This window comes from Leuciscus leuciscus (genome assembly GCF_965113295.1).
Source record: "Leuciscus leuciscus genome assembly, chromosome: 14".
Classification (NCBI taxonomy): domain Eukaryota; kingdom Metazoa; phylum Chordata; class Actinopteri; order Cypriniformes; family Leuciscidae; genus Leuciscus; species Leuciscus leuciscus.
Window position 1 is genome coordinate 16,641,205 of NC_138738.1, and position 23,605 is coordinate 16,664,809.

Here is a 23,605-nt window from a genome sequence, read left to right on the forward strand (position 1 = left end):
GACTATACTATTAATGGTCAACTTTTTAATTTTCATTATCATTTAATTCATGTTATACATTTTTTTTCCCCTGTAAAGATAATCTGACTTCGAGATTATTTCCCCTGTGAAAAATATTATCCTGTTTTGATCCCATACGCAAGACACCTATGATGAAGTGACTGTTATTTATGTTGTCTAAGAGTGCCTAGGAGTCTTATTGTAGTTTTGTGGGTACAAAATAAGCCTTAATGATTGTTTACCTTTTTTGTTTTTCATTTTAGTCTACAGATGGATATACTTCCAGACAAAAACCATCCTGCTCAGTGTGCCGGGGAAGATACTGCCACGTGCTCCGTTTCTCTTCATGGCAATGATGCAACTGTCTCGTTGACCCTCAGTATATCTGTGAATGGGACTACTGCACTGTCACCGAAGATGCAGATCAGCACATATAATCTAAGTAAGAATTTCATTTAGATTTATAGTTATTTAAAGATTTTCATCCATCCATTCATCCAAGTATCATCCATCCATCCATCCACACACACACACACACACACACACACACACACACACACACACACACACACACACACACACACACACACACACACACACACACACACACACACACAAACTTGCTATCTCATCTCCTTCTTTCCTATGCATGTTTACTTTGGAAGCTGTAAAGTTACTAGTAATGCTGAGTTTCCTTTTGGCAAAATGCACTGCAGATTCAGGTATTTTTTAGGGCTGGACCCGAATATTCGTTCGGTGGGTTGGTATTCGATTTGAAAATTTGACATTCGAATATTCGTTGTTTTTTTTTGCACACCTGGGATCCCCCACGAAACGGTTCTCATTCGCGCTTGAATAAGGCCGGCGACACACTGGCTGCGTGGCGTGTCCATTTTTATTTCGGCTCCCATGTTAACCCCTCATTTACACTGCACACGTCTGCGGCGCATTACGGCTGCGACACGGCTACCGGAGCTGATCGCGCCCATTCTAGTCAATGCTTGTGTTTACACCGGCCGCGACGCGGCGCGTTTCAGAAGCTTCCCAGAAGCGGCTCTCCGCGCCGCTTCGCTAAATATAGGCGCCTAGTTTATTTTTGACGGTCGCACCGGAAATACAAAATAAAAGTAAAAAAACCCTGTCAAAATGCACATTTCTTAATATTATGCCTTAAACCATATCAATATTTTAATATTTCATTTAAAAAATATATTATTTATTTTAATATCTCTATTAATAAGGATTGTATAATATATCTTTTAATGCAAAATATTAAATATGTACCTAAAGTATACTTGCAATTGTTCCACTTTAGCACAATCAAATATACATATAACTTAGTATATCTTTAGTTGGACCTCAGCACTACTTCCCCACAATTAAAGTGAATTAAGTACAAAATTTGTTTTCCCAATTTAGATTTTACTAAAATATAGTTTAGTATAAAAAAAGTAAAATTGCAGGGTATTTATGAAGCACATAAATATGTAAATTAATTTTTAGGAGACTTAGCACAGACACAAAAAAAAATATTTCCAATTAGTTTTTTTTTTTCAATATGGTGGACATTTAAGTTTATTAACTATGCCGGCAACAGCGCAACAAGGTAGGACATAGCTAAAAACATAACAATAAACACAATTACACCGGACAAAACATAAACATTTAGCCAACTTACCCATGGTACTAGAAACCCCAAAATCAGAAAAACACGTCGGACAGGCAAATCACGTGGTCTCACGCATCCAGTCGCTCCGCTTCTGATATGCTCCCGGTGTGAGTTGGCACCGCGTGGAGGACGGAATAAAACCTTGTCGCAGCCGTAATGCGCCGAAGGCGTGTGCAGTGTAAATGAGGGGTTAAGTGTTCCAGCAAAGGGGAGTGTTCTCTGGCTAGAGCGCAGAACAGCGGAGTTTGTATGGACCGAAGTGCATGCCTGAGCTTATATTTTGGGTTAAGCTGCGTTGCTTTGACATTGTGGAAAATAGAATAATAGAAACAAAATGTATTAGCCTTTTTACCCGTTATTATCAATCTAAATTAATCTCGTTTTTAATTTAACTTAATTTCGTTTTTCTTTATTTAAATTTCGTTTTTCTTTATATAAATTTCGTTTTTCTTTACTTAAATCTACCCTTTAATCTACCCTCTAGTCAGAAAATTATTAGACTACCTTAAAAGTATTGCTTAATTTAACAGACCTGTGTGTGTGTGTTTTATATCACTAGTGCAGTGTCCGTTCTCGGAGCATATAAGCCCTGCCCGCGTGAGGTGCGCCGCTTCCCGCTCGCGCTGTTCTGTAGTTTACTAAAAGTTTATTAATTCTGAATGTGTTGCGTCTCGCATGTCCATCTATATTGCACCAAATGCGACACTGCACTCCCTTGTGAAGTCGATTGGATGAACGGTTGTCGAAATAATCAAAATGCAAACGGACATACAGACACATAGAGAATACTGCCTTTATTAGAGAGAAGAATATGTTCAGCACCCTCTCACCGAAGCTTCGAATATTTGATGTTCATTACTACCGAAGCTTCGAAGCTCAAAAAATGGTATTCGGACCAGCCCTAGTATTTTTAGATTTCTACATGTAGGTCTTAAATATGGTCTCATATATTCACAAACCTTTATTGGGGACAACTGCTAAATTTATTTTATTTTATTTAATAACTCAAGTAGAAATGGGCAAACATTTCAATTACAGTTTATTATTATTGTAAGTGATTATTATTTATTTACTAACCAAAGTAAAATGTTATGGTAATCTGACATAAGTGATCATACAGATCATACAATCATTATTTTTTTAGTTGCGAAAATATTTTCTGAAGTAAAATTAATCTTCACAGTCATCTGTATGCGTGATTAAAGCCTAATTGTTACTATGAAACATATGTTAAAAGCATGAGTTCATGGAGACAGATGCCAGGGCAACAGGTGTTTTATTAGGGTGTGTTTGTTCTTTGGGCCGAAAAATACACATCTCTCTCAAGTGGTTTTCCAGGCAGTGGATTGAAATGGAATTTCACACTGGCATGGTTAAATGACTTGGAGGTCCAAACCTTAAGTCAAGCTCTTTATTGTCATTGTACTGGTACAATGAGATTGTTTGCCAAAGTGTCAGGTGGAGAACAGAGGACCCAAGAGCGAAGTGCAGGTAAATAAAGTATCTTTAATATAACCAAGGTAATTGGCCACGATACGGGCAAAAGGCAGTTCAACAGAAATCTTCTTCTTTATAATTAGAAACAAAAGTAGATGGGAAACCCTGGACTGGGCAGCAGTGGCCAGCGTGCAGACTCAGTAACAGTAGCAGATAGCGGGGGGCTGGATGCAGAGCTGGACCAGCCTTCAGCAGCAGGGTAACTGAGCAAAGCACAGGTTAAGCGAACATAGAGCCATTAATGAGAAAAGACATCACCAAATAGGACTCAGACAGGACTTGACAATGTAGGAGAGAAAGAGGGGTCTCAGACATCAGAATGATACGAAATAATCTCGCAAGGTAGCAGACAGAGAGAAGGCTAGAAGTAGCAAACATAATCAAGAGGAAAGGGAGGAGGACAGGTGTGAGAAGATCAGCGCAATAGCTGGTAATAATGAGGAACAGCTGAAGTAGAGAAAAGTCGCGTGAGGAAATGTGTGTGTAAGAGTGTGTGAGAGACGAAATAGGAGAGAGAGAGAAACCTGGTTCATGACACAAAGCCACATAATGTAACATTTAAATTAGTTACCATGTCTTGAACATTTGGGTGACACCAACGTTTTTTTTTTTTTTTTTTTAATTTGTATTTATTTAAAGAAATTAAATAAAGTATTAAAAGGGATTTTGCACTTGAACAAACAATAACAATTGTCAAATATTCTCATAAGAGCAGTAACATCCTAAGTGAACTTAAAGAGTTGTGAGAAAATGAGATGCGCATCAGATCCGCGTCATGTGCAGCAGCGGCAGATCTTAAAGTGACAGCAGCCTAATAAACCTTTTGCTGTGATGTCTGTCATTAATGTTAATCAAAGAACAAATGTAACAGAAAATTCTAGCTTTAATAAGGATTAATCTGTATTTAATTTATAATTTATGCAGTTAACACTGGAGTGTGTGACAACTTTATTCAATTTCTGTATATTTCCTACCTGTTAGACAGACCGGTAGGAAGGCCACAGGTAAATATGACATTTATTATAATGGGTTTATGTGAAGATTGTTTTAAGTTCACTTAAATTAAAAGTTTTTATTAAATTTTTTTTAAGCATAATAAATGTTGAATTATACATTTATACTGTATTGATGAGTGTCTATCATTAATGTTTAAAAAAATAAATTTCATAAAGATATCAGTACCATTATTAGTATCAGTGATACTGGCCATCATTTATATATATATAAAAAAAATGCCATTACAATAAATATTTAAAATATACGGCCTTAAGTTGTTTCTTCATTAATTTGGAGAGTAAATGTGAAATTATTACATTTACAATATAAAAATATTAAAAACTCTGATGTTTTTAATCGCGATTAATTACAGAAAAATAATAATAATAATATTTACAGAAAAAATGTGTATACATATATGAAAAAAAAAAATACATATATGAACATATATGCTATATATAGACTGTAGCCTATTCTTAGAACTTGCTTTAAAGGTTCACATTATATACAGTATAATACTTTCTCAAGTATTTAACAACAGAAAGTGCACAGTCCACTTCATGACACTGTTTTTCATATTTAACACTGCAAAGCTATTTGCTTTAAAGCATTCTATTGTATAAAGTGCTATATAAATAAACATAATGTGACTTGACTGGAGTATCGAATTGCAGAGCTGGTGCAAACATTTCCATATTGCTATGATCAGATGCTTTCTTAACTGCTGTTTTCTCACCGCTGTTATTTTTGTTGCATGTTTATTTTGTTATTGAGAGGAAAGCGTGCAGCACATATTTACATATTCATCTTACCGTTACTCTCAGCAGCGCGGATGACGTCGGGATGTTATTTGAGCTCTTATTCAGTGTGTTTCCTGATTATTGGATTTTGCCATGGTTTATTTTGCAAACAACATGACTCTTGTCAATCTCCTTAGTGCCTTCATTATAGTGGAAGTTAAACTGAGTCCACACTTCTGCTCTGTACTCTGCGGTGGGAGCTGGTATAATTATTTTGTCTTCTGTTGGTGGCAACTAATGAGCTGCTGGGTTTGCTAATGCTAACGTTAGCAGTGCATCCTTGCGCTTTTCCCTGTTACAGTTTATGTTCAGATATAACAACAATGGCATCTAGCGGTCGAGGTTCCACTGCCACAAATCTTGAATATAAACAAAAATATATATATCAATACAGATTTTTAGGAATTGGCAAACATAATATCGCAATATTTACGTATATCAATATTTTCTTATACCCCTGAGCCAAAAATCTTGACCAGCAGCTGTCAAATTTCCATAAAGGAAAATAAAATAAACAAAACTATAAAAACATCAAAAACATCACATTCACTGAAATTTAAGTCGTTATTCACCGAAAGTCTTGCTTGACGGACATGGTCACCATTTAATTTAATTGTATGGATTAGAGATTCTGCTAAATAACCATGGAGCAAAGAAAGTACCAACATGAAGGCGAGTAAATTATGACAGAATTGTCTTTTATTTTGCTGAATTTCTCTTTAAAATGAAAATAATTGAAATGTTATATAATGTGTCTTTGTTAAACAATCTTGTTGTACCTGTACAATAATAATAAATTCAATCCAAAGCTTAATTTCTTGGGTGAACGATTCTTTAAAGGTTGTATCAGCGATTTCAGGCCCAAAAGAGGCCCAAACATAAATTATCACAATCTTTCCTAACGATCCGCTAGCTGCCCGCCCCATAAGCAGGTCGTCAAAAAAACGCGTCTCTGTAGGCAGCCTAGGCTCTGAGATCTGCACACAAAAACAATTGGTTTCACCAACCACTCAAAACCAAAATAAATAGTGTTCCAACCAATCACCGACAGGGGGTGGGTGTTGTGAGGTTTTGCGCTCGTGTTCTCCGACTTCGCCTTTTTTGGGCCTGAAATCGCTGATACAACCTTTAAAGCTACACTGTGTGATATTTTCCCCCATCTAGCGGTGAAATTGTATATGACTACCCAGTTAATATTAATTTCTGTTCCTTTCAATTTCGAGGGCGTTTTAACTCCTACGGTGGCCGTATTATTCCACGATTAACATGACTTCCAGTTCGACTTCGTCCAATTGCGCCTTTAAAACTATCACCTGTGATCCGTCGCAGCACAGATTTATGTTACAAGGTAAACAATACTTTTTCACCATTGACGTGATGAAAAGTAATGCAAGTTATACTAGAGGTCGTTCTGGCGTTATGCACAACCATGCTATGGTTAGACAAGCAACTATAAAACTTCGAATTTACACAAATAGGCTGAATTAACGTTACCTCTCGAGAGGAAAGCAGGCAACTTCGGCGTCCGCTTTAAAGTCTTTGCTCCTCATGAGCTCTTTCCATCTGGGAAAAGTTACTCCAGTATTGACGTTGGTCTTGCTGATTTGCCTGTCGCGTTGACGTTTTAATTCTCTCTTTCGCTTCCTTGGCGACTCGCTACATGTCCACGAAAACAGGCGTGATCCTCCATCAGCAATCTTTCAAATCTGCCGGCAGTCGCGAGTAATCTCCCCCTCGCATTCGTCTCTGTGTCACTGAGTGTAAAGCGCGAAAGGCGAAGCTTGAATTTACAGGTATGTCCCTCTTCGGCTAATGTAGTTTCAAGATGGAGGGGCAACATGGCGACCGGCATTCGAACCCCTCACCCGTATGTACTTTCAATGGCAGATTATAAACTTACGAGAATACTTTATTACTTGAAAGAAGTAAATATACATTGAGCACATATATTTTTGAAAGAACTAAGTGTTTTTTGCTAAGAATCAACAAAAAAAATGACACAGTGTAGCTTTAAGGTGTAATGTCAAGAGAACAAGTTGTCCTGAAATTTTCACTTCCTTTCTTTCTTTGAAGTACATTGAACGTTTGCTGGAAAGAAGCTTTCATTATTCATTAAATGAATAAAAAGTCCAATCAATGTAAGCCAATTTGTATTAAATGCAACAGCAGAAGCCATTTACTTTATAATATGTTAGTGTCATGAGGTGGTGTTTTTAGAAGATAATGCCTGTTAATAAAGACTGCCTCAACTGATTGCTAATAATGGTATTGCCATTACTGAAATAAAGAAAATTGCTTTTTTTCTTTTTTACAAAGGAGTGGCTGCTGAGGCCATCTTGTTCTAGACAGACTTAAATGCTGTCTGCAGAACAAAATAATATTAGAATGTGAACAACAGATACATGTATGTTTTTAACTAAACCATACTAACAAAAGGAAAACCATGGATTTGTTCTTAGTTTTGCTCTCATACTCTCTTAAAGAAATTCAGAAATTCACCCCAAAATGAGCATTTGGTACTAAAAATCATCTTTAGTGTTCTACCGGATGGCCTGAAGTTTGAGTAAATTAACAGCAAATTTTCATTTTTGGGTGAACTAGCCTACTCCTTAAATGTTGATCACATACTCTCTTGATGTCTCTTAATGGTTCACATTTGGCCAGGCCTTTGTAGAATGAATGAATTTTAATTGCACGTAGAATTGGTTTCCATTTGCTGAAGATGATGCCATTCCCCTTCGAAACTGTGGAGTGTAACAATGTTAAACTGGTGATTTTTGCCTAATTCACACCCTCCACCACTTTTTCACATAATGCCATGTGTGGATTCCCCACCCTCAGATAACGGTCGAAGACACTCTCAAAAACAAAATCTCATAAGGATGATTAAAAAAATAAAATGATGATACATCATGAGACAGTGTTCTATCTTTAGGATGTCTAGACATAGAACGGTTGTTGGCCTTACAGGTTTTACTAGTTGTTGTTTTTTCAAGAACTTTTCTGTGATCTGTGAAGTACATGAAGTAAATTATTCATCAGTATTACTTTTAATGGACATGATGGTTGATCACTATCACCCATAACAACTGTAAAAATAAAATGATATATATATTTATATATAAAATAATTTATTTTCTTTGCAAATAATAACAATTTAATATATTGTGAATTTCTGCCTTTCACAGGAAGACCAGACCCACCTGTCAATCTGCATTACAATGTGACGACAGAAGGCGAAGTCATTTTCAGATGGAGTGGTACACAACCTGACAGTGATGTCATAAGCTATGAGATCCGATACTCCAATTCCTCGCTTCAGCAGTGGGAGGTAATTGAACTCATTTGTTGCTCTGATGAATATGTTGTAATGGCATTACAAAGTAATGTTTGTGAGAACTATGTAAAAATATATATTACGCACATGTTTGGTTAGTTTTATTTATTTTTAACTAAAATCATTATTTCATGTAAAATGGCAAAGCAATTGAACCTTCACAGTGTGAATGGATCTGTATGAACTGTGGCTCTTTTAGGTGGTGAAGGTCAGAGGTCGTTCATGGGTGCCTCTGAATGAGCTCAGTTCTGGGATCAGATACATAGTCCAAGTGCGCTGCCAAAACTACTTAAACTACTGGAGTGAATGGAGCCAACCTTTCTATTTCGCACTAGATGGTAAGGATCTGTAGTACAGAAGAACTTTACATACTACTTCCCTTCATGCTGTATGTTTATACATTTGAGTAATAAATAAATTTAGGTCTGTAATCAAAGACCCCCTCCCTTTTCAATGACTCATCAGGTATAGGCAATGAGTAAATGAATGCAAATACTGACATTTGTGAAAGAGTACTTCAAATGTTGCTGCCTGATATTCTCACAACAGAGTGCACAGGTTGAGACATTTACCCTTACATTAGTGGCTTTTAGTGTACGTCAGACTTCATGCAAATTACTGCTTTTGCTGTTCCAGTTATATGTATCTTTCAGAGAGATCCATTGTCTTCTCTAAGCCTCCATGTTAAGAGTTTAATGTTTGATAATTACATTCATATCTACTCTTTGCTATTTCAAATCTGAATAATACTTTGGCTTGTTGCTATGCACACACAATATCTCCTTGATTTGTTCTCTAAAAGATGCATCTTATTCACTGTCCATTTTCAGAATAATTACCATGGTAAACAATGTTCAATGTTTTATAAAAGCATTAATATGCCATTTACTTAGCAAACTGAGGCCAGGCATTGCATTTGCCAAGGTATAGGCTATGTGCATACTTACTACTATTAAAGCAGATGTACACTAGGGTTTGTGCACTATTGAAATGTACATATTTTAATCATGAAAACTCTCGAAATAGTTTTAGCATGTTATTGAGATCATCAATAGATGATCTGCTACATGTATGGACTTGCTACTGCTAATAGATACACAGACACACTGCTGTGATTATGGAAGATATGCTGCTGCATGAATAGACATACATAAACCACAGATCTAGAACCGCAGTTCTCGATGATGGTGAGATCAGATCATACCGGCTGTTGTCAGATTCCTTGTGCATACAGAAATCTCACTGGATTATTACAATTATTGGTAAAAAGAATGTTTGGAAATGTAAACTGATATTTTCTATTGACACACTACAACAAAATATGTAAATAACTGACTTAAAACCATTTTTTTGGGGGGGATATTAACATGCCTAAGACTTTTGCACAGTACTGTATAAACCAAATGTAATGTCAAAATGGTGTTAACAAGGTTGGATGTGTGCTTGTCCAAAGTCCCCAATTTAAAATAGTTACAATAGACTTTTATTCATTCACTTGTCGCCAACTGGTTGCGTAACAATGTAATCGTTATTTGAAGTACCACGTTACTTACAAAAGGTGGTTTCCTTCCATAGACATCAGTGTTTATATCTGAACTAAGTGTTTAATGAGCTTTTAATGAACTTTTATCCAAGTTCTTCTGTGATAAAATGAATATTTGTAACACAGAAATAACAATACTGTGGTTGAAAAGACTGTTTGTGAAGCTGTTTCATGTACATGACAGACTCTTTTACATGACAACTGCTTTCTCTGGCTCAGCGGCAGCACCAACGTAGCTCTGAATTTTGTCAAAGATTTAATAGACAGGCGAATCTTTGCGTAGGTGTTTGAATCGAGATCACAATCTTTTAACAGTTCTTCATGCAGCTCTAGATAAGAATAAAGTCATGTATTGTAAATGTTTATGAGGCCAGAGTATGTACTGACCTTGAGTGCTTTTACTATGTCATCATTAGGTTTATTATGGTAATTTTTAAATTCCTCCTTGTAAATAGTTTGTTGCTAAAAGCCTTCATAATTCAAATGGAACACCAGTTTGCATATTAAAAGTCTTATGCTTGGCATCATGTTCAGTCTCAGGCCAAAAAATGTCCTTAAATTCATTGAAGTTGAATGTGAGCACTGAATGCATCTTTAGAGGCTGTACAGGGGTCAAATGGCTAAAAGGATACATACTGATTCATACTCAAGTTTTAAGGAGCATAAAATGCATCTCAACTCCTGTGAGTTTTTGTAAAAGGTTAGAACATGGCTTAAACGTGTGCACACACACCTGTACACACAAGCACACCTTACCTTAGAATGACTCAGTATTATGAAATAAGCATTTTTTTGTAACCTGAATGAAGCAACTTGAGATGAACTGTTAAAATCTCCCCCATGGTAGAATGTTTCATTTATCTTCTGTCTTGTCTTGCTATTAAAATACCCACACCACATTGGTGCCGATGAATAATATTAGATTAGTAATAACAATTGATTGCTGTATCCAATCTGAGAAACTGCTGCCAACTAATGCTGCACTTAGAGCTGTCTGCATATTAGATAATGTTTAAACCATTTCAGCTTGATTTAACCTCATGATACAGCCATGAAAGACTGGATTCTGTCTCTGTTTTCCTCCTCGGATATTTTTTTTTCCCTGATATCTCAGTTGGGTTGTATATTTTCAGAATCCATGCTGTGCAAGTCACCATAGCAACTAAGCTTCAGGTTGTTGACTAGCATTACAATAAAACAGCTTTCTCATTTCTGCAAGGGACCAAGATGGGAAGGGGGGAAAATAAGAATCAATACAAGGGTGAATCTCGTAACACCTGTCAGGAACATGTCCAGGTTATTTTTCCATCTTAAAATCAAAAGAAACATTTGGTAACACTTTCAATGAAGCCTGTATTTATAATGCATTATTAGGGAATTCTTAATGCATTATAATACATGCATAATCCCATACAAACAACCTTATAATATGACAGTTGTACAACAGTTACAATACATTATAATACTTACCTATAGAGTACAATGCATTATAACACCAGATGAAGCCTACATTGTATCATAAGAGTGAAAATTAAACCAGACATGTTTTTTTACTTATATGCCACATGTTTTCTAAATTTTGGTTTATTTATTTGTATGTGTAATGCTCAGAACACTCACTATCTTTTTCTGCTCCTCAAAGTCAGTTACATCCCTGCTGAAGTCTTCACGACGCCCGGTTCAGAGGTAACGGTTTATGCCGTCTTTCACAACCGCAGCTGGAGTGCGAGTAAAGCTGTGTGGTTTCTAAACGGGCAAAAGAAGATTCCGGAAAGCCAGTACAGGATGATCAACTATCAGGTCAGCGCAGTCACTATCAAGGTAGATGAACCCGGGTTTGATACTCTGATGTGCTGCCAACAGTTGGGAGAGAGGGTCAACTGCAGCATCCCCTATGCCAAAATATACACAGAAGGTGGGCTATGAATTATGGAGGACATCTTTATCCAGACAGTTAATCCAATTTTGCTTGTTTGAAAGCTAGATCATTTAAAATGGGCTCTTTTCTTCAGGGAGTTTTAATGCGGATATTACCTGCGAAAGCAAGATTTCGAAGGTGGACACCATGGCCTGTAAGTGGAATAATAGTGTTTGGGCGCAGGTCAGACCCCTTTACAGGTATGAACACAATCATAGCTCATCCATTTTCTATTCCTGTCAGATTGTTTGCTGCACAGATGCTAAAGATCTTACATTTTTGTTATAGACAATATAACATTTTATCAAACGGTACATGTGAAACCATAGCAAAGACGCAGGGCAGTGAAGAAGCTGAAGAAAACATGTCTTTGGTAAAGGAGTGCCCACTTGATGCAGAAGACCACAAAAAATGCAATTTAAACGGCCTTAGCATGTTCCGTTGCCACAAAATCTGGTTGGAAGTGGAAGGAGGGCGTGGCAAAGTGAGATCACTTCCTGTCAATGTTTTACCCCTTGACTATGGTGAGTTCCAAAGATTTCCAGCAGCATTCTGATCCAGTCTCCAAAGTTATAAGTATTCTGTTGGTTTTCAATTACAGACTGAATTGCTGTCTGACAAATGAAACTGTAATCTTTCACTGAAAATTAAATATATCAATATAATATTATATATTAGTTTTAATTAAAAATAAGTGTATTTTGAAATGTAAATATAATTAAATATATCTATATATTTAGTGTGCATATATATATATATATATATATATATATATATATATATATATATATATATATATATATATATATATATACACACACACAACCGTTCAAAAGTTTGGAGTCGGTAAGTCTCTTATGCTCACCCAGGCTGAATTTATTTGAACAAAAATACATTAAATAGTAATATTGTAAACTATTATTGCAGTTTTAAAAAACTGTTTTCTCTTTTAACCATTTTTACAGTGCAATTTATTCTTGTTATGGCAAAGCTGAATTTTAAGCATCATTATTCCAGTGTTCAGTGTCACATGATCCTTCAAAAATCATTCTAATATGCTGATTTGGTGTTTCTGTAACATTTCTTATTACACAGCTGAAAATTATTGTGCTGCTTAATGCTTTTGTGGAAACCATATTTTATTTTTTCTCAGGATTCTTTGATGAATAGGAAGAACAGCATTTATAAAAAAAAAAAGAAAGAAATATATATATATATATAATTTTATTTTTTTAATGTCTCTGCTGTCACTTAATTAGTTTAAGGCATCCTATTCTTGCCACTGTATTCACGTTGCAAACTGAGATGAATAACAATTTCCCTCTGTGTTTTTCAAAGTGAAACCATCTCCTCCCTCAGACCTTGAAGCGATCACTTTGCCAAACAAAACCTTGAGCGTAAAGTGGAGACGTCCCATTTTACCTGTATACGACATGCAGTATGAGCTGCGCTTCGTGGCTTTGCATGGGATGGAAAATGTGCAATGGGAGGTAGGAAGAAGTTTTTGGAAGATGGGGTCTCAGGTGGACAATGAAACCAAACAGCTAAAGAAAATATATTTGAGCTAATGCTTCATGCATAGTGCTCCATCACAGAGGGAAGGCAATGAAGTACGGTGGTCTGATCTGTTTATCTGTAATTGAGATGTTTCGGATTGAAATGATAAGCTAGACTGATCCTAAATGAATAAATCAAAGTTAAACGTTCCTCTTCTTATGCCCACCAAACTTCTTAGAACTTAATTTTCAATTGATCCTTTTTAGATTTCAAAAGGAAGATGGTTATATTCTGTACTCGGGGATAATGTCTTCAATTTTCTGTGGCATTTACAGGTCATCCGTTCTCTATCAAGAGAACAGGCAGAGATTCCGCTTGAAGATTCCTGTGTTCAGTATAAAGTAGAAGTTCGCTGTAAAAGACTGAAAGGCTCTGGATACTGGAGTGACTGGAGCAGCAGTCACACTTCGACTGTTTACAACAGGAAAGGTAAAGTTATCAATATAGTTCTGCTACTATTATTTATGTTATACAGAAGCCTTAATTTCCTCCTAATCTCAACAAAGCAAAAGCTATTAATTGCTCACCATTTCTCTCGTCATTCGCAAACCATTTATCTGTCAAACATCATTCTATAACCATGCAGACATCCTTCAAGCTGGCTGGCAGTGAAATTGACCATATGTTCTTCAAAGTGACTATAGTGTCGACGATAGTGTCATATTCCCGTTCAAATGTCTGAACTATTTCAGCTTGAGTCTCTAGTCAAAGAAATAGCTTTTGTTCCTGTGAGCTTTTTTTTTTTCTATGGATTTTTTTTTTTTTTTTTTTTTGCATAGTAAAATAATACCTTTAGTTGTAGTTTGCCTTTTTGACAAATAATTTTGTCAGATAAATACCATAACCAAATTTAGTGTTTTGTTCTTCCCTCATATTTAATATATTTAAAAAATATGAAACATCTTCCTTATATTTCGATGGTTTAATCGAACTTGTAGGGTCATTAAAAACAAATATCCCCTCGGACATCACTTTTGGCCACTATTGTGTAACAAAAAAATATATGGAATAGAAATTTGATAAATTTTTTTTGAAATCATTTGTGATGAAACCCACATTACTTTGACAATATGTATGACAACAGCATAAAAGAAGACCAGACTGGAACTGGTGAAAAGAATATGCAGCTGAAGCCTGCTAGCTCTAAGGCAAGACTAAAAAGATGAAAATAATTAAAAAGACAAATCAGAAGAAATCATTCTTTCATTTTGGCCTTGGTAGCCCATGTGATTCTTCACTTATTCTGAATACACACCTGCTTTATAATAACCATTTGTATGTACATGAGTCATGAGTACTTTTGTAATTTGTGAGAACTTCATATGAATGAAGTATAAGTGATGTTTACAAGGATGGGCTGATGACAATTTAGAATTTTATTTTATTGTTTTATTTTTGTTGTCAGAAAACCTGATTAGAAGTTACTCATTGGTTTAATTTGTTAGTGTGATTGTAATAATTTAAATGGCCCTGCTTATATTAATTGGCTTTGTTCTTCATATTGAGAATGTTTTGAACTGAACAGAGTTACGATAGAAAATCCATTTGGGTTAATGGAAATTGTATCACACATTACCCACCTAAAGTGCAATGCAACTGCTAAGGTGAAGATCAATATGTTCTTACAACACCATTTGTCAGCTCTTCACAGAACCTTTCTAAAATCTTTACGTTGATGCAGAGGTGTCGCCTAGTGCCAGAGCTCACGCTGAGACATTTTTCAGAAGAAACTATTGGTAGCAGAGTGTCGTCAGCATTTCAGGGTATAATCACAGTCATTCTTGTCTGGTACAGTAAAAGGTGATGATACACAGGGCAACTTTTTGAACAATGTTGCTGCTGGGCAATGTTGCCATCAACGGGCAACCAGATGTGAGACAGGGCCCACGACCAATCTAAATTATCCAGATAGAAATTGATTGCCCATTTTCAATGGGAAAGTGCCCAAGCAACAATCGCTCGGCAAGATTGCCCAGCAACATTGCTCAAAAAGATGCCCTGTGTATAATCACCTTAAGTATGGGGTTGTAGGAATTTGCCATACCTTCTTTCTTAGTTACAAGAATACTTAACTGGAGGTTTGTAGTCAGATAATAGAGAAATATTTAATATGATAAGCTAGTAAAATTACAAAAAATCAAGTCAAAAATCAAAAATTACAAGTAATAATAACATTTATTTAAAAACAAGTTTTTTTGTGGCCATTTCTCATTTCCATTTTTTTACACTGGTTTATAATTAAAAAATGTATTTGAAATTATATTTGAGTTATGCCTATGTACACTACAGTCCAAAACCTTTTTTATAATTACATATTTCTATTTTAAATCAATGCTGTTCGTTGAACTTTCTATTCATCAGAGAATCCTAAAAAATGTATTTCGATTTCCATACAAATATTAAGCAGCACAACTATTTTATATATATATATATATATATATTACATATATATTACATATTTTAAACATATTTTATATATTAAATATATTATGTTTTTTTATATATTTAATATATATTAAATATATAATGCTGTTATATACAATTTTTGTGTATCACAAAATTCCTGTTTTTACAGTATTTTTGGTCAAGTAAATGCATCTTTGGTGAGCATAAGAGACTTCTTTAAAAAAAAACTTTTGATCCAAACCTATACCATTCCCCTCTAATTCATCCATAGTTTCCCCATCCCCTCTTTTCTTTTCTCAAAAGACCAAAAATAAAATTGAGACACAATGAGACATGGTCTATTAAAAAGACCAGACTCTTTTTCAGCTTTAATATACCTTTTTGAACATAAGATTTAGTGTCCTGGAAATAATCATGACTGTATAGCCTTGTCATTTCAGCACCAGAAATGGGACCAGACTTCTGGCGCGTTCTACAAGAGGATCCTGTTACTAGGAACGTGACAAGTGTCACACTGATCTTTAAGGTTGGTAATAATTGACGTGATTGACTTTCTTTAGCAGCCAAATTATTGTGATATAAAAAAGTCTGCTGTGTTTGAGCTTGAATGGTTTGGTTTTGTTTTGTTTTTATTTATTTGTCCATTTTAGCAGCCTGTCCTATCAGGAGATCCATATAGTTGTGTGGAGGGTCTCGTGATTGAACACCAGGCCTCAGGTGGAGCCGTGTGGTCAAAAGAAACAACCTTGGCTCAGTTTCACTCATTCCAGTGGAGGGAGGAAGCGCACACAGTCACTGTAATGTCTCGCAACGCTTTGGGCATCTCTACACGGAATAGCAACATGACGCTGTTACATCAACCCAAACGTGAGCTGACATGCTTCATATCCTTCCTATAACATCACATAAAATTCTTTCAAAATCAGTCTAATGCATTTTCAATGTTTGATGCGCAAGGAGTTTTGTTTGCCTTCAAACTAAATATGTGTCTATGTATGTGCCTAATGATGGCGTTTTAATTCATCCGGCCCTAAATTTTCGAAGTAACTGTTTTGATAGAAGCTTAATGTTGTTTTGTTGGTGAAAGTGTTGTTGGGGAAGAAGATTTGGATTAGTTATTACATATATACAATGAAAGATAATAGGATTCTCTGATATTTTGTTCCTGCTTGTTATTATCTGTTCCCGCACATAGAAATAATACGGTTTCCGCTATTATTTGAATTAATAATGTCCTTCTTTCCTTTTTTAGGACGATGTGTACGTTCGTTCAGCGCAGTTGCAAATGCGAGCTGTGTGCATCTCTCCTGGAGCCTGTTACCTGATCAGCCGGTGCCTCAGTCATTTGTCATTGAATGGTTAGACCTGAACAAAGACCCTAAACAGGACGGATCTCTAACTGAGAGGCTACAGTGGGTCAGAGTTCAGTCCGCATCGAGGGATATCTCTCTTTGCCGTATGTTATTTTTGTTGATATTTTCAGGGTTTTAGACACATGAATGTCAAGTACTGGAAAGTATATGAAAACAAACATAGGTCATTGAAAGTGCTTGTATTAAACATTAACAGCATTTTTAGAGTAGCATTTTGCTTTTACAAAAAGTGGCCTTTATGCGCTGCCAATGCCAGAACGAAACAGCGCTACTGACTATTTTGAAGAATGTTGGTAATCAAACAGTTGACAGTCGCCATTGACTTCCATAGTATGAAAAAAAATACTATGGAATTGAATGGCTACCATCAACTGTCTGGTTACCAGGATTCTTTAAAATATCTTCTTTTGTGTTCAACAGAAGCAAGAAGCTGAAATGTTTTCAATAATGATTCATAAAAAAGGAAAACAAACCAGTGTGAAATGAAAGTTAAAAGCAGGAATAAGAAAGCTGCAAACTGCATCTCTCTTTCAAACTCGCTCTCTCTCCTCATTGATTTTTTAAAAAGGTCAAATGACCTTTAAATTTGATTTTAGTTGTCGTTATATGCATTAACATTACTGCAGTAATGATAGACACAGGTGCAGTAGGTTTCTGATACTGTCCAGATTGGTAGTAACAAATCCACCTTTATTGTCTTTATTGTGCTTGATATAAAATAAAAGGTGCGTTCATATCAGAACATGAAACATAAAAAAGAGTTTATTCTTAGCAGTAGAAATGATCTATGACAGAATAACTTGTTTTTGTACAGGTCGTTTTTATGGCTCAGAGGAGTTCACATTGTATCCAGTGTTTGTGGATGGTAAGGGGGAGCCGGTTCGATGCACAGGTAGGTTTTATAGCAGTGACGAACAATGCATTGACGTCATCATTTGATCAGTTAACCAACTGAAGCCATTTATTTTACACACATTTGGTGTTTGGCAAGTGGTCCCTGGTTGACATACATTGTAGTATTATCTAAAATATTAATTTATTGGCTGACAACTGTGTTCACATTATACAAATAGCTGTAAAAAAAAAAAAAAAAAAAAAAAGTTAATCTAAAGAAAATATATGAAAATCATGTTGATTTGAATGTAAGTTGTTTTTTGTTTTGTCTTCCAGCTACTAGGGGCGACCCTGCAGCGTACATACTGCTATTGATCATTGCGTTCCTGTCAGTGGTGCTGTTTGTCACACTCATGATGTCACAAAACCAGTAAGACCTACAACTATCTTCTCATTGTCAAGATAAAGATAGTTACAGTAACATAGGTTTTGTCTGTGACCCCTAGAGTATCCAGTGAGATACTGCAGGGATCTGCCAAATATCTGATACACTGATTTTGTGAAACGATTAAAATAATTTAGGGCTGTCGATTTAACGTTAATTTAATTAGTTATAGAAAAATAGCGCAAGTAAAATTATTTAACGCTTTTAACGCACCCGCCCCACCCCAGAACTACGTAGGTCATCTTTCATACAGTTGATTGGTGATGAACATGAGAAGCAGGGCAACAACTCACTGCTTGATTGAACCTATCGAATTCAGTTAGAATGCCCCTAAAATTCAAGATATCACAGCAAAAATACCCCTATATGAGTTTTTGTCTTATATTTATATAATATGATATAGTTAACCAATATCACATGAGTAACAAGCGCAATATTACGAGTGCTGTTTTTGTCCCAGTTTTGAATGAATGAATGAATAACTCAATGACTGACTCATTTAGACATTTACTGCCACCTACTGGCAGTTTAAATTTCTTATTTAGAATATCCATTCATTTAAAAAAAAAAATCATATTTTGGGAATAGTTTGCCCAAAAATGAAAATTCTGTTTATTTACATTTACTCACCCTCATGTCGTTTCAAACCTGTGACCTTGTATGTCTTTCCTTTGCGGAACATAAAAAAAGATATTTTCAAGAATGTTGGTAACCAAACTGTTTTGGTCTGTTGAATCAAATAAAAATGTTCTTTCTAAAACCAATTTTTGTAAAGTCTATTTGATGATTTTCTCATTTAACACAACAATGATTTTAAATGACCTTTTGGAAGGTAATTTCTCATCCAAATTTGTTGTTCGATTAATTTGCATAATTACAAAATGTATAAGCATTTCTTTTTTTATCTAATTAATTACATGATGTGCCAATTAATTAATCTAAAAAATGACAGCCAAAATCCTTAAATCAAAATATATTAACTTCATACCAAAGCTAAGTTAAGTTAAAAAGCTTAAAGGTTAGATAAATGTTTTGTTCACATTAAAATTAATTTAAGGTTAAATTATAATGTGCAATAATTATATATGACTCAATAGTAAGTATTTAATTGCTTTGCAATGCAACTATCATTACAAAGTATGTACCGGTACTGTAAATGCATGAATATGCATACCATGTTATTATAGCCTGGGAGCTTTAATTCAACATTCAGTTTGTGCTCTGCTGGCCTGAAAGAAAAATCAGTCAAATCAGATTATAAAATCACAGACCATCTGTGTATATACCTAGGTTACCTTTATTCTAGCAGAAGAACACATTACAAAGATTGAATGTGTTTGTTGGAAGCTACAGTGTATATTGATTTTGTAAGACAAGTTTAAATTAAAGCGAGGCATTGTAAGCTGATTTGAATGGGATTTTGTTTGGTTGTATTGCATGTCAGATTTACAGTACATAACTGGGCTTACAGAGTGAATAAGGAATGTGATGTACATAAATTGCTGTAGTGGTCGTTCTTAGCAATGGTGTAGTTTGCTTGAGGGTAAATATTTCACAGATAATTACCAAAGTAACTGATACAATCATATTGCTGCTCATCTGTTTAGACTTGTTCCCCAAAGGATAATATCGTGACTATGTGTACCACAAAAAGGGACATGCCTATTAAGCCCGTTTAAGGAGTGGCAGAAGTGCAAATTCATTTTTATTTATCAAGTTTTTATTTTCTCATGTTTGAGTACAAAATATATTTTGTGCATATATACACACATACATTTACATTACAGTTTAAAAACATTTTCGGCCTGTACATTTTTTTAATGTTTTCGGAAGAAGGCTACAAAAAATTCTGTAATATAATAATCCTTTAATCCATCATCTTACAGGATGAGAAAACTCATGTGGAAGGATGTTCCAAATCCCAACAACTGCTCCTGGGCCAAAGGAATGGACTTCAGGCAGGTCAGTGTGACCAACTGTCACATAAACAAATTAGCATCCAGTGACAGAAGATTAGACCATTTTAGGTTTGAATTTCTGCCTTTCTATTAAGGGCTAAATATATTATTATATTTTAAATGTACATATGAGAGATGGATCTGAATGGCTTAATTAAGCAGAGTTCACAGTTGTTTTTTCATCACATAGATAACCATTGTTTGTATTGGACCACTGTTTAATTAATAAATGAAAACACAAGTGATCTTTTTATTAAATTGACACTGGAATGTTATATATTTCAGGCATGTAATGTAAACATAACAACCCCATTCAATTCAATTCAATTTTATTTAATTCTCTCCCTTCTCACTTCTAGCTTCTTGATTGTAATATTTGAAATATTTTGAATGATATGTAATGGGGGGAAAAAAGCACTATATAAAAAAATGTGACTGGAACCGAATTGAATAGAAAATACATATCCGTATAAATTCTGAAAAATCACATCCCTGGTATTTGTGTAAACATTATGCTGCAAGTAAAGCTGATAGGAGAAACTGTTTTAACACATTCAAAATACATCAGTTATCACATTTCCACAACACTTCTGTTTCTTGCTCCTTGCAGATTGACACCATGGAGAACCTGTTCCCTCACTCTGAAGGTCTCACTTCCTGTCCTCTGCTGCTGGTCTCTGAGAGCATTTGTGAGGTGGAAATTGAGAAATGTCCTCCTCTCATGCTTGAACATGAAAAAGAAAATGAAGTACTCATTTATAACTCTGGAGAACAGGAAACCACAGACTCTGCCCGTCTGGGAGACTCCTCTGAACCTTTATCACTGGAGGCTTCCACTGCCGCTGCTACCCCAGAAACATCAGGCCAGTCCTCAGTGACATACTCAACCGTTCTCCTCTCCGATCAGCCTGCTCTCCTTCAAAAGCAGCAGGAGAGTCTGAGCAGCTCCAGCGACGAAGGCAACTTCTCTGCCAACAACTCAGACATTTCTGGCTCCTTCCCTGGAGGACTCTGGGACGTGTGCTTGGACAGCACCAATCCTCGCCATTCCAGCTCCTACAACTCCGTGGAAGAGTTCTCGGAAACATCGGAACAAGATTATGAAGCATCGGAAAGCACCAGTGTAGCCAAAGACCTCTACTACCTCGAGATGAATGAGGCGGAGAAGCAGGAAGGAGAAGAGGATATTGAAGAAGCACAGGATGGACAGGATAAGAATGAGATAGTTATGAGGGTGGACGCCAGGCCTCTTCTGGAAGGCAAAAATTCCACAGTCGATTCCAATAATGTATCTCATAGCATTCCACTTTATCTGCCTCAGTTTCGAACCGAATGCATTAATCCACCCTGAAATAATGAGAACAGCACCACCTGGTGGTAATGTGGGATAATTTTATTCCTCACTGGATGGAAGTTCATAAAATGCCTCCGTGGCTTTCCAACAGGGCTGCAGGATTTGGGGAAAATAAATCTAATTAAAAAAAAAATAATTCTGATTGAATTTGTGACTTATGTTTAAAAAGTGTTTGTTGTTTTTTAAGCTCCAGGCTGAACAATTCGAGAGAAAAAAATCGATTTGCAAATTTTGTGATTATACAGTGTGATTATAAAATACAGCATTACTATAAAATTATATATATTATTATCAGTTTTTATTAAGAATATTATTATTATTACTAAAAGAAAAATACTTAGCAAAATAAAAATATTACTATTGTAATATTTCACTGTAAAATAAAAACATTAAGAAAAAATATATAATAATTATGCCAAAAATTATTTTACAGTATAACAGTAAAATTACATTACTAATATGAATGGCTGTCTTAATTTCTTCATTTTCAAATATTAAACCATCAGCTATGCAAGTTTTTACGCAACGCATAAGTTAACCAGATACAGAGCAAATGCAGAGATGAGTTTGTGTGGAGCAGCATTTCCTGAAAGACACTGAAAACACCAGATCATGAGCTGACAACACTATGTGGCGCTTCACTCTGAAACATGCAGCGCATATATTTATTTAATTAAATTGCAATTAAAAGGTTTTATTTCCATTAATCGTGCAGCCCTACTTTCTACCCTCAACCTGTATCCAACAATATCTACCATTCATTCCACGTCCTAATTTCGTCTATCTTGAGTAAAACAACCAAAACATTGTCACGTTTCCCCTCCTACCAACTGAGTGTTTTAGTTCACTCTTTTATGATCGGTTTGACTCACCTGTAATACATTATACATTTGAAGGTTTACAGCCAGATTTCTCAAGCTCTGCTGTTAAGGGCATCCAAGCACAGTTTAAACTCTGAATGTCTCTGACGGGTTGATGATCAGCATTCATTGCAGGAACTCGCTGCTTTCCACCTTCATCACATGGAACATTTCATAAGTGTTTGAAGGCTGAAGTAAAATCTTATAAAGACCACACTAACTGGAATGAAGTGCTATCGCAGGAAGAGACTGAAGAAGGAAGGACTTTATTTACTCTCTCAGTGTGGTGGTCACAGTCGCAGTCACGCTTTAGTGGCTGTTTGTGCTTCATCAAGTCCAGCTTATAAATGAAGAGACTTTTTAAGATGCGTTCATCTGAATATCAGCTTTGTGAAGAAATAGCTTCTCATGTCTGCTTTTACATTGGGCTTATTCATTCAATATGAATGTATATTTTGTCAGTGAGGTCTGTGTTTGGAAACTCAAATATTTTAAGTCTACAAAATGTCATCTATTTTCAGTGTATGGTCATTTTTGATGAAATGAGGGTTAAATGTAACTGGTTAAATATATGTCAATCAGTAGGAATGTGTGTACAGTACTCATGTATTTCTTATCTATTTTTCTGGTCAGAATAAACTATTTATTGCAGCTATGGTCAAATGTTATTTGTTTACTTCTATTTAATTAGTTACAACATTACTACATATTGTTTTAAGAAATTAAGAAATAAAGCTTTTATCCATCTATCGGTTTACATAAGCTATGCCTGCCGCCTTTAACATTGAATGCGTTTGCCTTGAAAAACCATTAGATAAGATGATTGATTTCAAGACATAAAATATAATTTAATCAAATAAAATGGAAAATCCAAATAAAGAGGATTACTATAGGCTAGGTTGCTGTTGGAAGAGGTGTTAGTGAGGCCAGCAGGGGGTGCTCACCGCCTGGTCTGTGTGGGTCCTACATGGTGACGGGGACACGATACTGTAACAAGCATCCTCCTTAGGATGAGACATTAAAACGAGGTCCTGACTCTCTGTGGTCATTAAAAATCC

At 35.5% G+C, this 23,605-nt stretch overlaps 1 protein-coding gene across 4 annotated transcripts in view; it reads left to right on the forward strand.

Moving 5' to 3' along the window:
* lepr (leptin receptor) overlaps positions 1-23,198 on the forward strand; it is a 34,878-nt gene extending 11,680 nt beyond the window's left edge. For 3 of the 4 annotated variants that reach the window (XM_082136004.1, XM_082136005.1, XM_082136002.1), the window contains 15 exons: positions 264-442; positions 8,151-8,293; positions 8,499-8,637; positions 11,485-11,757; positions 11,855-11,960; positions 12,049-12,284; positions 13,099-13,250; positions 13,593-13,746; positions 16,164-16,249; positions 16,374-16,590; positions 16,976-17,179; positions 17,911-17,988; positions 18,267-18,360; positions 20,262-20,337; positions 20,944-23,198. In XM_082136004.1, coding sequence (XP_081992130.1) covers positions 264-442; positions 8,151-8,293; positions 8,499-8,637; positions 11,485-11,757; positions 11,855-11,960; positions 12,049-12,284; positions 13,099-13,250; positions 13,593-13,746; positions 16,164-16,249; positions 16,374-16,590; positions 16,976-17,179; positions 17,911-17,988; positions 18,267-18,360; positions 20,262-20,337; positions 20,944-21,684 — 2,878 coding nt within the window. In that variant the 3' untranslated portion in view covers positions 21,685-23,198. The remainder of the gene's footprint in view (positions 1-263; positions 443-8,150; positions 8,294-8,498; positions 8,638-11,484; positions 11,758-11,854; positions 11,961-12,048; positions 12,285-13,098; positions 13,251-13,592; positions 13,747-16,163; positions 16,250-16,373; positions 16,591-16,975; positions 17,180-17,910; positions 17,989-18,266; positions 18,361-20,261; positions 20,338-20,943) is intronic. The other variant, XM_082136003.1, reaches the window with a different exon arrangement.
* The last annotated feature ends 407 nt before the right edge of the window (positions 23,199-23,605 follow it).